General features: G+C 37.8%; 2 protein-coding genes across 2 annotated transcripts; one reads left to right on the forward strand and one right to left on the reverse strand.

The window, feature by feature from the left end:
- LOC18776205 (purple acid phosphatase 17) lies at nt 3,167–5,541 on the reverse strand. The gene is made up of 7 exons (XM_007209277.2): nt 4,871–5,541; nt 4,436–4,592; nt 4,237–4,344; nt 3,999–4,126; nt 3,750–3,878; nt 3,565–3,632; nt 3,167–3,483 (listed from the first exon to the last, which is right to left on the reverse strand). Exons 1-7 carry the CDS (start codon nt 5,063–5,065, stop codon nt 3,270–3,272), a joined length of 999 nt encoding a protein of 332 aa, XP_007209339.1. The 5' UTR covers nt 5,066–5,541; the 3' UTR covers nt 3,167–3,269.
- LOC18776203 (DNA-directed RNA polymerase II subunit 4) lies at nt 7,108–8,694 on the forward strand. Its single transcript, XM_007210702.2, has 6 exons — nt 7,108–7,233; nt 7,604–7,712; nt 7,950–8,027; nt 8,119–8,152; nt 8,261–8,329; nt 8,414–8,694. The coding sequence occupies exons 1-6, from the start codon at nt 7,185–7,187 to the stop codon at nt 8,489–8,491; spliced, it is 417 nt and encodes a 138-aa protein (XP_007210764.1). The 5' UTR covers nt 7,108–7,184; the 3' UTR covers nt 8,492–8,694.

Genomic DNA, 15,177 nt, shown 5'->3' on the forward strand with positions numbered 1-15,177 from the left:
GGCTAGGGTTTCTTTCTTATCAGTTTCCTAGCAATTTCCTAAATCTTGTTTTTGTCTTCCAGGTTTATGTCCTTTGGCAATTAGGTGACAATAAGTGGACCCAGCGGAGAATCCTCTCTCTGTGTCCTGAGCCTGAAGACACAAACTTGGCTGATGGAGCCAAAGTTTCAAATTAAATGACCACATTCGTATCATGTTACCCTCTTGATTTATTGGCGTGTCTCAGTCTTAGAAAATGTACCATATATTTCTTGGCTTAATTTTGTCTTTCTAGTTGTTTGCCACGCAAGAATGGATCAGTTGGCAGGAAGTTCTGCTAAACACATCCTTAATTATGTTTGTTTGTTTCCAGATAACATATTTGAGAAGCAGCTTGAATCTGGGTTTCCTTGTTTTGTTTAAAATGTTGTACTTGTATGGAGCAAGATAATCTTGGCATATATAACTGTAGCGGTCGAAAAAATCAACCAATTTGGTAATTAAGGATGCAGCCAAATGAGGGACATTAATTAAAAAATAAGAACATTTGGTAATTGAATCTATTGAAGAATACACAAGTCCCACATCAGAAACTTAACAAAATAAAAAGTCCCCGTATAATAAATGGTTCCACTCCTAATAACATCGAGGCCTTTTGTATAAAACTCCACACCTGCTAAACAGGTGGGTAAATTGGCAACAATATCAATGTTGCTAGTGGTGGGCCAAGGGTGTCACACCCCGGGATCGGCTCCGCCGTAGCACGATATTGTCCGCTTTGGGCCCCCCTCTCTGCCCGCACGGTTTTGTTTCTGAGAGCTCACGAACAACTTCTCAGTGAGTCACCCATCCTGGGATTGCTCTGGCCCCCAACTCGCTGAACTTCGGAGTTCCTACGACTCCGAAGCCAATGAGCTCCCAAAAGGCCTCGTGCTAGATGGATGCGGTGTGCACATATAAGGCACATCACCCACTCTCCGTTGGTTGATATGAGATCTTACAATCCACCCCCCTTAAGGGCCCGACGTCCTCGTCGGCACACTCGCACCACACGACAGAATGGCTCTGATACCAAATTATCACATCCCGGGATCAACTCCGTCGTAGCACGATATTGTCCGCTTTGGGCCCCCCTCTCTGCCCGCACGGTTTTGTTTCTAGGAGCTTACGAGCAACTTCCCAGTGAGTCACCCATCCTGGGATTGCTCTGGCCCCCAACTCGCTTAACTTCGGAGTTCCTACGACTCTGAAGCCCGTGAGCTCCCAAAAGGCCTTGTGCTAGATGGATGCGGGTGTGCACATATAAGGCACATCACCCACTCTCCGTTGGTTGATGTGGGATCTTACAATAAAAGAAGAGGCGAACCTGTCAAACAACCGATACAACCACCCCAGCCAGTCACCCAGCTGAGAATGATCCTCTACGGCTATTTGGTTCCTAAGGAACTAGAAGCTGTTAATCACGCTCTGATCGTACGGTCTTGATTCATCAACCAAGTTGGGATTCCTGTCTCCTTAGAAATCAAGGATACAGAGGTACGATCCTATAGAACAGATATTGTCCGCTTTGGGCCCCCCTCACTGCCCGTACAGTTTTGTTTCTAGGAGCTCACGAGCAACTTCCCAGTGGGTCACCCATCCTGGGATTGCTCTAGCCCCCAACTCGCTTAACTTCGGAGTTCCCACGACTCCGAAGCCAGTGAGCTCCCAAAAGGCCTCGTGCTAGATGGATGCGGGTGTGCATATATAAGACACATCACCCCCTCTCCGTTGGTTGATGTGGGATCTTACAATCCACCCCCCTTAAGAGCCCGACGTCCTCGTCGGCACACTCGCACCACACGGCAGAGTGGCTCTGATTGTCACACCCCGGGATCGGCTCCGCCGTAGCACGATATTATCCCCTTTGGGCCCCCCCTCTGCCCGCATGGTTTTGTTTCTGGGAGCTCACGAGCAACTTCCCAGTGGGTCACCCATCCTGGGATTGCTCTAGCCCCCAACTCGCTTAACTTCGGAGTTCCTACGACTCCGAAGCCAATGAGCTCCCAAAAAGCTTCGTGCTAGATGGATGCGGGTGTGCACATATAAGGCACATCACTCCCTCTCCGTTGGTTGATGTGGGATCTTATAATAATTGTCACACCCCGGGATCGGCTCCACTGTAGCACGATATTGTCCGCTTTGAGCCCCACTCTCTGCCCGCACGGTTTTGTTTCTGGGAGCTCATGAGCAACTTCCCAGTGAGTCACCCATCCTGGGATTGCTCTGGCCCCCAACTCGCTTAACTTCGGAGTTCCTACGACTCCGAAGCCAGTGAGCTCCCAAAAAGCCTCGTGCTAAATGGATGCGGGTGTGCACATATAAGGCACATCACCCACTCTCCGTTGGTTGATGTGGGATCTTACAATCCACCTCCCTTAAGAGCCCGACGTCCTCGTCGGCACACTCGCACCACACGACAGAGTGGCTCTGATACCAAATTGTCACATCCCGGGATCAACTCCGCCGTAGCACGATATTGTCCGCTTTGGGCCCCCCTCTCTGCCCGCACGGTTTTGTTTCTGGGAGCTCACGAGCAACTTCCCAGTGAGTCACCCATCCTGGGATTGCTCTGGCCCCCAACTCGCTTAACTTCAGAGTTCCTACGACTCCGAAGCCAGTGAGCTCCCAAAAGGCCTCGTGCTAGATGGATGCGGGTGTGCACATATAAGGCACATCACTCACTCTTCGTTGGTTGATGTGGGATCTTACAAAGGGTCCGTCCCTTTGAAATCTTAACATGGTATCAGAGTCAAGTTGGTTGACTGGACCCGATTAAACCAAATCAAACAAACTCAAATCAAACAAAAAAAACCCCAAATTGAATCAAAATCAAACAAACCCCAAATTATAAAAATAAAACAAATAAAAAATAAAAAGTGAACGATGTGGAATTGGTTGCACGTGTGGCCCAGTAAAAAGTGGTCCCACGTGAGGAGGAGTGTTGAAGAATACACGAGTCCCACATCGAAAACTTAACAAAATAGAAAGTCCCATATAATAAATAGTTCCACTCCTAATAACATCGAGGCCTTTTGTATAAAACCCCACACCTGCTAAACAGGTGGTTAAGTTGGGGACAATATCGATGTTGCTATTGGTGGGCCAAGGATCCGTCCCTCTGAAATCTTAACAGAATCTTCGTCCTGGCAACAATCTATAATATGAACTATATGCGGCTGCATTGAATCTGAATCTGAAGCTATAATATCTTCCCTCTAGGCTTCTAGGCTGGAGGTACAAAACTTAATTTATGTAGATGGGTGAAGCTGCTTGGAAGAATGCGATCTATGTAAAACCTTGCCAAAAACATCATAAAAAGCGATCTCTGCATCCGTGGGATTCAACTGCACAGACATAAAGCCTTGACCATCATAAAAGAAGTTGAGCCCTTCTTTGTTCAACCCCTTAATGTCTCCCCTCCATGCTTTGGACCCTGCTCCACTTGTTAGAAATTGTATTGGGCTGCAACAAATCCAGTTTCAATCAGCTTTAGTTGCACATACAGACTCTTCCATTCTTAAGAAACACCTGAATTGAACTTACCTTTCTGTGTCACTAATGTGTTCTAGGCAATGATCGTGCCCGTTCATGTAAAAATCGACATCATTGGCCTAAGATTTATGAAGGATTTAGCAGAGTTAGCATCTATTTTACATCCATTCATCTCAACAAGAAAGCAGCATAAAATTAACCCTTTGCTTTAGAATTGGAAGCTTTGACAGATATACCTGAAGGATTGGGAGAAGCTGCTTTATAAGTTCCTCTGTATCACCATGATGCCCAACACTTCTAATTGCATGGTGACCAACTACTATCTTCCACTTTGCAGACGACTTCTTCAGTGCAAACTCGACATCCTATTACAACATCATTATTTATATTAATAAGCATCATCAATGATTAAGCACATTTTAGGTAAGAAAGATACTCAAAATTCAAAATGGTAGCAGAAAATTAATTATATATATATTATATACCTTCAATAAGGTTGCAATATAATCCTTGCGAGAGGTAATGCCTCGCCAATCATAAGTATGGTCCTCTGTGTTTGTGAAGTACTTATTGACAAGAGGAGTGGTGTCCACAAAGAAAATCTCTGCTAATTCTGGGGAAAAAGAGATAGGACGAAATTGCTTATGTTATGATTGAGTCTTACAGATATCAATTTCTTGTGTAGAAAAACTGATACTAAGAGTATGTATAATATATGCTCACCTGCATTGACAATGAAAGACCTCAAACAAATCCATCTGCTATCAATTTTCCTAAGAAGAGGGCTCAGTTGAGCCTCTGCATCACCCCTGTAGTCATGGTTGCCCAACACTGCATTCAAAGTTATCAAAGTCAAAAACAAATTTATTGAAATTTTTATAACTAAAAGCTTTCTTTCGAGTATTGGAAATTTGGAACTTACCGCTGTACCACTGCTTTTGCAGGCTTTTTGCTGTGTAGATTTTGGTAAATGACTCCTCAAATGCTGTGTCATGTTCGCTTGCCAATCCATTATCATAAAAGTTATCGCCCGTCGAAACCACAAAATCTATGTCAAGCTTCTCTCCAACCTTTCCCATCTACAAAAGTAGTCGTACCACAAATTTGTTTAGCAAACACAGATTAGATTGACTAATTCTTGCACTTGAAGCAATCAAGAAAATGCAGGCAGGGGACTCAGAGAGAAGAAAAACAACAAAGGGAAACAAGGTATACTGTTATATGTTTTTTCTTACTATGTAAAACTTTTTTTTTTATGAAAGTATGTTCTTGAGTGGCTGTGGCTTCACATGATGCACCTTGCCAGAAATCATGAGTAGAATATATGAATGACAAGAAGCATTAGAAGTTGTGGAACCTGAAAGGCAACTTGAGATTGGTTAAAAGCTCCTCTTCTCCCCCAGTCACCAAGTACCAAGAAACTAAGTGATCCATCTTCTTTGGTGGGATGTTCGAATCTCTCAAGCTCTGCAGATGTAATTACCAGACACAGGCCAAAACTCAGGATCAAGAAAAAGCACAAGGTCCTGGAATTTTTGTAAGGTATAGCCATAATTTGATATGGCTCTGCCGGAGTTTATAAGGAAATTAATAACTGTATGTATGGATGAATGAAACTGAGGCAAGAGTAAAGAGTTAAAGAGTCCTGCGGCCTCTTATATAATAGCAAGGTTGGTAATTAAGTAAGAAACAAGGCCATTTAATTATAATTATGATTCATGATGAAGATGATGACAGCATATTTTCTCATCCAGCAACTGATGTTGGTGTAAAATTTGTAATTTAGTGCTGCTGAGTGATTCTTTCTTTCTTTTTCTTTGGTTTTTTTTTATTATATATAAGTATTGGTTTAAATTTGATTGCGTTTGATTTGACAGAGAGAACATGAACATGACTCATGACCATAATGTTGTTTCATGGATTATAAATCTATAGTTAGAACAGACAGTTTCAACTTTGAAGACAGTGCAGTACACAAGAGGTTTGCAATTAAAAAACCCAATTATTTATAACCACACAACAGAATTTGTTATAATCATGCAGGTGCATGCATCAGAATTTCAGAAAGATGCAGTGATGAGATGCGAATATGCCTCTGGCATAACTGCTAGAGCCGTTTAGAATATTCGGAGGATCCGAGTCCAAGATCGGGAATTCTGTTTTCCCCCACTCAGAATATGACACGGCAGACGTCATCATCACCTAAAAGCGAGCCAAATTGGTTTCTTTGAAACTACCTTCTTTTTTTTTTTTTTTAAGAAACTACTATTGAGTATGACTACTACGGCTCCTTAACCTAATAAAGGCTAATAAAGGCAGAGGGTAAGCGAGAAGAAATACTTTCCTTTCTCCGTTTCATTGTATTCCTATTTTTATCTCTCTCTCTTATGCTTTAATAGGTGGAGTCATGCTATAGTGAGGGACTTATCTAAAGCCCTTAAATAAGATAATGTCTTCTCTCTTAACTATTTGATTAAACTAATTCATTTAATCTAACTCCTAATTAATTTGATCCAACGATTAAGAGATAATGTTTCATCTAAGAGCCTTACTTACTATAAAATTCTTGTTGATAGGTGATAGAAAGATGAGGACAATGAAACTAGAATAGAAAAGTTTTTAATAGTTTATACAATATTTTAAAGGTATGCCAAGGGGGTATACTCCATAAATAGTATATTTAATAGTCTAGTCGCACGGCTATACTACATAGAATATTGTAAAGGTATCGCCGCGTGGCTATACTCCATAAAAGTATAGCCGGACAGCCATACTCCATAAAAATATTTACGCTAAATATTTAACAGTATAACCGGGCGGCTATACCCCATAAAATAGTATGTTTAACGGTATATTTTAAAAGTATAGCCGCACGGCTATACTCCATAAATTATCATATTTAATAGTATCGCCGTCGGGTATACTCCATGTACAGAATATTCTAAAAGTATAGCCGCTCGGCTATACCCCGTAAACAGTATATTTAATAGTATAGCCGGTCAGCTATACCCCATAAATAGAATATTTTAACAGTATAGCCGCTCGGCTATACTTTATAAAAATAGTAGAATCTTGATTTCTCTTTTTTAATTAGTTTAATTAGTAGTTATGTTTTAATTATTATTTACTTAGTGAATAATTAGTATTTAAATATTTTATCAAAGAAATTTTAAAAAAAATTTATATACTATTTATTAAGTAATATAATTTATTAAGTTAATTAAAATATTTAATACTGATTATTCACTAAAGAAATAATAATTAAAATATAATTACTAATGAAAGTAATTAAATAAAGCTAAGATTTTATTACTAATAGAAAAGTTTTTCTCTTAAGAGAGGGAGAATGAGTACCTGCACAAATTGGATCAGGTTGGATTGATTTGAAAAAAAAAATAGAGTAAAAAAAGGGTTGGATCGCATCTAAAATGATAGCCCAAAACCTATATGAAAGCCCATAATCAAAAGATGTTTGAGTTGGGTTCAGAAGTTGGACTGGACCACAGCTAGAATGTTGGCCCAAACTTGAGGTCGGTTCCAGAGTTCACAGCTTATATTAAACGAATAGGTGATTAGGGATTGTGGTTGATTACATTCGTTCTTGAAGAAATCAGAATTATATTCATCGTCAAGAAAGAAACATCCTTTCCTTAGCTCTCTCTCTCTCAAACATGCTAAGATCAGACGAGGAAGACGCTTCAGAGCTCAAGATTGGAGACGGTATCTAAATATTATTTTCCCAAAGATGTTTTCAAATCCCTAATGCACAATTTTGGACATTGTTATCGATGTGATCCTAGGCAGAGTTTTACCTGCTGTTCGGCTGTTTTGTCAATTTTCAATATCATGATACCTAAAGTTTTGTTTGTGTATCAATGAAAGAGGGTAGAAAACCATCAATTTTGTATGTATAAAGAAAAAGAAGTATAGAAGATGTGACATTGTACCAGAAAGAAAGAAAGAATGACTGTTGGCGTATATATGAATGATATAAACATGAGTTTGTATGGGACCTTGATTGAATTGTAAACGTAGTGAGGTTAAAGTTTGAATATATTAAGTTAATGACATTGAGTTTGTGGTTGTGAAGATTTCTTGAAGGCGAAATGTTTAATGAATAGTGAGGTTGCCATTCTGCTTGAGCATAGATGTGATCAGATGAAGCATATGTCTGGCGATTCAACGACCCAACTTCCTCAGTAAGATTTACATTACACTCTCGTAATCTCGTAATCTCGTAATCTCGTAATCTCGTATCGTATATTTATTATTGTAACCATTACCATACATACATTATATATACATATATGTTGTGGCTGTGTACTAGAACCAAATAAGAACCAAGAACCAAGAACCAAATGATGATGATGATGATGATGATGATAATATTTGATCAAAATGGATGATGATGTTATTTTCCTTTCCTGGCTGTGTAGAGTGTTGGAGAAATCACTGCAGTATGTTAAGCGCTTCAGTCGCTTCACGAATCAGGGCTCTGTAAAGCAAGTTCGAGAGTATCCTACATTGCTTGCTTTCTTGTTGTTGATTTATATACACTATTACATGTGGTAGTCTTCGTTGTTATTCTTAATAAATAGCATTCAGAGTCCTGAGTAGATACCAATTGGCTGAATTCGAGGTAATAATTAGGGAGATTCACTATTATACCCAATATATATTCGAGGTACCAAACCAAAACATTCATTCAAAACAACAAATTAATTTGTTAATGTGTTCTGCCCTGCAGCTGGCTGTCATTGGGAATCTCTGTCCTGAAAATGTGGAAGAAGCCATGTCACTTGTGCCTTCCCTCAAGGTATTTTTTTATTTCCGTTTCATCATTGATGTTTTTGTCTGCAAAACCTATAATTGATGAACCTCCCTCCTCATCAAATTGCAGACCAAAGGACGTGGGCATGATGAAGAAGCCATTGAGAGACTGTTAAATGACCTCTTGATGATTAAAAAGTTTGAGTGAAATATGTGCTTCCTTCCAGCCTTCCATGTTTCTGTGGTCAGCTGCTAGTTTATAGCATGTTTTGATTTATGGCCCAACGTACGGTCTTGTCTTGAGGCAGGCTTGGTTGTGTATGGAGTTTAAGCATATGGGCCACGTTAGGCCAGACAACAAGACTATCGAAGCACAGTCGAGTTTAATTCAAGAAACATATTTCATTTTCAGTTTTCAAAATCGCCATTAATTTTGAAAACAACTTTATAGTGTCTTTAGTCTTTTTCTGGAGCTACTTTCTCATTCACCAATTGTCATCACTACACCGATTTAAAATTTGGCTCAATTTATGTCTACTATAGAAGAAAGATAAGAAACTCTTTCTGTGTGTTGCCGATTTAACTCCAGAAATGAAGAACATGCATCGTCTTCGTCCAACCATACGTATACATATACGTTTATTCTCTTTTGATAATAAAAGATGGTGTAATTGATTTGAAGTAGCAATAATGAAGTTGAGGCTGAGGTAGCATGTAATGTAACGTAACCCAACTCTACCCTATCAATGTCATCCCTATTTATAACTTTAACAACTAGTTATGCGCAGCAGAGTACAGGGCCTCATAAAATAATTAACGAAAAAGCTATTCATTCAATTCAATTCCATATTGGAGGTGTGAAATTGAAATTGGTCAGTCTGATAAATTATTATATATGTGGATGGTGTGGTGGAAGCAAGGAAGGAAGGGAGGCCCCTGGTGGTTCCATTCCATCCACCTTCACGAATGTTACTCCCCCAATTCAAACCTGACCTCACAGACTGACACTATTAATTAATAATGATATACATATAATATATATATATATATACGTCTTGTTATAAGAAAATTTTCATTTAATTGTCCAAGAAAATTACAGAAGTAATTTAATTATGTTTTTTGTTTGTTGGAAATAATATTAAATTTGTTGAGGGTACAAGAATACAAGGAGTTAATTTCATGGTGTCAGCTGCACAAACTGATGAAGGAGGATGAGAAAGAAGAAAGCAGGAAAAAAACAAGTGTAGTAGGTTTGGTTTCCAGTTTCCAGTTGCATCTGTTGGCTCTGTTGGCTCTGTTAGCTCTGTTAGCTCTGGCTTTCGCAGGATCACAGGCTCTCTCTGAGTACTGGCAGTCAGCCCTGGCTTGTTAATTGTGGGATATTATATACATATATATAACATGCAGGGGAACGTCTACATCTTTCCTTCTCGGTATTCTATGCGATGTGAAAGCTCAGTGACATCCAGTTTTATGCTTGACACACACACACTCTCTCTCTCTCTGATATACTCGCTCTTGTTCAATTCAATTCTATTCAATTCAATTCTATTCTCAATTATGACCAACCTATGGATGGGAGATGGGGGGGCGGTGGTTGATTTCAATGTTGCCTCGGGCTTTATGAACAATAGGAAAAAAGAAACAAAAAAAAGTCAAAAGAAGTCAAATTCCAAACAAAAGTTTCAAAGGCCCCAAAGCAAAACCCCATTTTTTTCACCATAAAGAAAGAAAGATTAGACATCATCCATAGTAGGCTGCTGCTGCTACTAGCAAAGCCTAGCTAGTAGGCCTTCCCTTTTTGTTGTCAAAAAGACGTTGGAATTGCTGAATAAAGTAGAGGCCTTTTCTCTCTCTCTCTCTCCTGACCCTCCTTCAATCATAAAGCAATCGATTGCAAAATCATTTCTTTTCTTTTGTTTCCTGTGCCCACTCAACTCACTTAATACTACGACCACTGTTGCCTAGGAATTGACGTCGCCTGCACCTCCCTCCCTCCCTCCCTCACTTATTTTCTTTTGAGTTTTGGCTTTTGCAATTTCACTTTCCCACTCCAATTCCCAGTAAGAAAACTAAGTCAGACCAAACCCAAAATAAAAAATATTATTATAATTATTGGACAGTTGGTGCATTTACCCAGTTGAGTCAAAGTCTGTATAGTAGAAGAAGTAGACCATTATTGTTTTGTTTACAATCTCTGATTTCAAATGGTAACACAAAACTTAAACAGTCTTCATTATTGTTTTAATTGTGGATGTTCAGTCCTCACTCATTCTTCATCTTTAATTTCTTGTACATTCAAATGCAGAACAGAAGCGAGGAGGCAGTATCATAATTATTATTATTAATGTTTGAATATCTACCTTGCCTATGTGCACGTGCATCCTTTACTGTATTGGGAATTTCAGTGGAGTGTTGCAATCACAACAATAACTTTACTGGAATCGTACGTACGTATTATTGCATAATGAAACAAGCAAAAGTAGCTACAAGCAATAAAATTAAATGTATTTGCATCTACTTGCAACTTTTACCAAGTCATCAATGAATGCATACTGTATGGTACTGTATACCTACACTAGCTAGCTAACGCAGCGAAGCCTCAATTCTATTATATTTGTATATTGGATCCGATGGATGGATTGCTTGAACGATTGGGACGACACAGATATATATTCTATGTATGTACGTATGTATGTGTATTGAGACATCTTCAAAAACCAAGATTAAAACAAACACAAACAGCACAGAATTTATGCCATCCAATCAAACCCTATCTACATTAAAATTAATGGATGAGAGAGAGAGAGAGAGAGAGAAGAGAGAGTAGAAGACATGATGATCAAAATCCAACATGACTACAAATTTACAGGAAATTCACCTTGAAAATTGAAACTCATAACCCTGCACAGTGCCCTGTTGTTTTGCTCGAAAAGGGGCCCCTAGATAGAACTAATTAACCAGATGGTGGACCGGTAGTTGTCTAAAAGGGTGGCCGAGGGTGCTTCTAATAAGAAAGGTAAGATTGTAAGAAGAAGCAGAGAGAGAGAGAGAGAGAGAGAGAGAGAGGGGGCAATATTAATATATATACATACATTCATCTGCGTAAGCAGTTATCAACAACACCATGTTTTTCTGGTGCTGCCATGGTCATCATTAATTTTAAGGCAGTTACACCGTAAAGAAGATGGATTGATGTATGATCAGTGCATGATTAAATCCTGGAGTGGAGGGCATGCATGATGCATATACAACATTTCATTCATATTTGAGTGTTGCGGCATTGCTGTCTATTCTTCTAGCTTCCTTCGTTTTCAGTCCAGTTTTTGTTTGCATTGTCATTTAATTTCCACAAGACCAACAGCAACAAACATCTTTACCCCCGCATGTACCCAACTCCATATATATGCAATGCATACAACATCTTTAATTCTCCTTTCCTTTTATTGGTCAGATGCAAAATATTCCATGTTATCACCCAAAAAACAAATTATTCGATGCATATATATAGCAATTAATCCTATTACCATAGTCCCATGGCTTAATTGCATATATTTGATAGACATTATGGCTTGGCTCCTTAAGTTTCAACAAAGAAAAAAATATTTTAAAAAATTTGAAACGTGTCAAAATCACATTGACTGTAAGGAGGAGCTCCAACTCAATTTTAAGGAGCCAAGCTTTTCCCTTTGACAAAAGACTTATCTATACAGTTGTTTTTTTTTTTTCTCTTTGAAAATGTGTGACAGACAGAAGAAGGGTATTGAAGACGGAAGAAGGAGACATGCATGCTATCTTGACTTGACCTACATTGCTCAATTTATTTCCTTAGAAGCAATTAATAAATGAAAAGATGCCGGAAAAGAAGGAGAAAAGTAGAAATAGCTATTATTTACCCCTTCCTCTTTTCATACCCCAACAAAATTTGTAAGCAAGAAGAAGTACTTTATAATTTTGTATTGCTAGTTAGAATCACCCCAATATATATAAACCCATCATCCTCAGCCACCCTTTTAGAGATGCCCTTTTTTTCGTATTAATTAACAAGTAGACAGTGACACTCTTTACAACTCTGCTTTCTTTTTCTTTTCTTTTATATACCATTTCCATGGTCGGAAGGACTCGGAGGTCCATTGTGTTTGTACGTATTTAGGCTTCTCTTTTTCTTAACGACGATTTGATCGTATTTGCTTTCTTTCCCTATACTATCAAAATCTCAATTCTATGAAGGGAGAATTTAAGATCACTGGATTAGTGCACTAAAGAACAAATTATCTTTAATTCAGTTTTAAACATTATCCCTCGGTTTTGGGAAAACAAGCTTATCATTCCATTTGCAAAATTTGGATGTCGTTCGTTTCGTTAATTATGGGTATATCTCCTTGCTTACTTAATTATTATGTGAAAAGCAAAGTCATCATCCATCAACAGTACTAGCTGAAACTTATGTTTTTACTGGAACATTTTGACAATTGTAAAGCAGCTAGAAAGAAAGTCCGAGAATAGGTTTTCTGATTAATTACTGCCTTATCATTGCTATGAAATTTTCACTGTTAATTATTCCAGCCAACAGTTAATCTAGTCTTAGATCCACTGCTTGCCGACATGGTTAGTTAAGACATACTTTTTTTGTTTTTATAGAGAGATATATACTGTACACATGATAGGATGCAACAACCAAAATTATAAATGCGTGGTCAAAAAATAAACTTGTTTGTTTGTAACAATGTTCTATATCTAGTACTTTTATTCGGAGAAATTCTAAAATTGTATTTATATTTGATTAAAAAAATCACTAACCACAAAAGACCATTACAATAACGAAACGATCTACCTTTCTAATTTATGCTGTCATACGGTCCACACCCCCAAGATACCACCTAGCTAAGTAAGAGCAATAGCAGTTGTTGAGAGAGAGAGAGAGAGAGAGAGAGAGAGAGAGAGAGAGAGTAATTCTTTTTGCATATGGAATTTTTGTTGGTTTTCTGAGTGAGTGGAAGGCATGCATTAACTGTTACTATTACTTGTGACAGGAATAAAGCAGTTTCCCATGTGAAGATTAACATGGGCCAAATATATATCAGCTATTAATAATTGCGGATCAAGTCATGGCGAAATATTACTACTTCATGATGATGATGATTATTATTATTTTATAATTTACGATGGAATTAAAGAAATTTTGTTGATAAAACGAAGTACCTAATTATGACTCAAAGAATTACGTAGTAGGGTGTCCTGAATAAAATTAAAGGCGCCTCAAATCAAATAAAGATGTCCACATTATTACTCAAGAAGATGAAGAAAAATCACATACGCGCACTCGGAAAGGATAAGTATTTTGAGGTATTTTTAAATTGATGAAATGAAAAGACTCATAACGCCATTTCGGCTAAATCGTTAATACCACACCGATTAAACTAATTTGAAGCATTGAATGCCTTAAAATTTTCACCTTTTCAATGTAGTAGACTTGCCTCATCTCACTTAATTAATTAGTTAAAATTAAGACATGGGCATATATAGGGCCTTGTAACTCTCGTTGTGTAGCAGTCGAGGACAGGTTTAAATATCGACATATGGTGAATGCATTAAAGAGGAGAGGATTAGAAAAATGAAATAATCCTCTCAGGTAAACGATATCCGGGCCAGAGCAATGATTTGTTTAATTATTAATTATATATGTTAAGGAGAAACGGAAGCTTAATTAGTTGATTTGGCCTAGGTTTGTGAGATTGTTAGTATAATAATATTGTACTAGGCACTACTAGCTAGTGAATGAGACCGTAGAGTGTGAAGAAGAAGAAGAAGAAGAAGAAGAAGAATAATAAGGAGGAGGAGGTGATGTGGGGATAACATCTCTAATATTAATAATACAGGCAAAATGGTAGACAAAGTTGTTGGAGGATTAGAAGGGAATATTTGGGAGGATGAAAAGGAATATAAGAAAGAAAGTATAACAAAGGTATGTGGAAATAGGGTTTACGATGACAACCATATGAAAGCAAACAAACAACACTTTAGAGGGTCCTCATATAATTTTCTTTAGGTCAATGGGTCCACCTAATTAATCAATATTTCTTGACTATTACACCCACCCCGAGTGCGAGTACTTCATTCAATTTATTTTTTATTTTTTATTTTATTTTTTTGCCATGCTACAGTACGAATATGGATCACCCTGCTGCATTATTGCTATTTTAACTCTTCTACGATGCACCGACACGTGCCAACCATCACAAACACGTTTTTGCGAAGCGATTAAATGAAAAGGAATTATTGAGAAAGCAGGTTGGGCGTACATGATGATAGGATATATACCATGCATATACCACAGAATTTTGTGTATTGTTACTGTCTGTTTGTATCTCTCCTTTTGCTTGTTTTATGCTGTTTGCTTGTAGCTTTCTTTTGCTTGGATACAATCCATAAACAATTGACAAGAGCTCGTGTGGTGCCTTGAGTAATTCTTAATTTGAATCCTCATTAAACATTAAAGTTAATAATTAATTAATGATCTAATCATTTAGAGCTTTCTACATATATAATGTAGTCAGAAACAGAAACAGAAGCAGAAACCAACTAAGTACATGGTTTTGGTATTCTAATTAATATAAGCATCTTTTTCATACATGCTAACTAACATGCCTATCCACTTTCGTACCTTTACAATTAAGGTTTTATATATGGCCTTTTTCTGTGCATATATTATATTTTACATCAAATATGTATTAATAATGTATGTTAGTGTTAAGAATGATTGTGTACTTTTACCATGGCAGCAGAGAATGGTAAAAGGAAATTAACTCACCTAGATGGCATTGACAATGGAATAAAACAACATATACTGGTAATTTAACTCATGCGACATGCATGCAGTGGGTCAATGTAATT

This window comes from Prunus persica, chromosome G5 (assembly GCF_000346465.2).
Source record: "Prunus persica cultivar Lovell chromosome G5, Prunus_persica_NCBIv2, whole genome shotgun sequence".
Taxonomy (NCBI): Eukaryota; Viridiplantae; Streptophyta; class Magnoliopsida; order Rosales; family Rosaceae; genus Prunus; species Prunus persica.

What these genes read in the sequence shown, in the direction of transcription:
- LOC18776205 (XM_007209277.2), bottom strand. Translation starts at nt 5,065, where the DNA reads ATGGCTATACCTTACAAAAATTCCAGGACCTTGTGCTTTTTCTTGATC. An exon ending in GCAAAAGCAGTGGTACAGCG is followed by an intron (nt 4,345 to 4,435) that starts GTAAGTTCCAAA and finishes CTTTGAATGCAG; the next exon opens with TGTTGGGCAACCATGACTAC. An exon ending in ATATTGCAACCTTATTGAAG is followed by an intron (nt 3,879 to 3,998) that starts GTATATAATATA and finishes ATGTTGTAATAG; the next exon opens with GATGTCGAGTTTGCACTGAA.
- LOC18776203 (XM_007210702.2), top strand. Translation starts at nt 7,185, where the DNA reads ATGCTAAGATCAGACGAGGAAGACGCTTCAGAGCTCAAGATTGGAGAC. An exon ending in AGAGCTCAAGATTGGAGACG is followed by an intron (nt 7,234 to 7,603) that starts GTATCTAAATAT and finishes GTGGTTGTGAAG; the next exon opens with ATTTCTTGAAGGCGAAATGT. An exon ending in ACCAATTGGCTGAATTCGAG is followed by an intron (nt 8,153 to 8,260) that starts GTAATAATTAGG and finishes TCTGCCCTGCAG; the next exon opens with CTGGCTGTCATTGGGAATCT.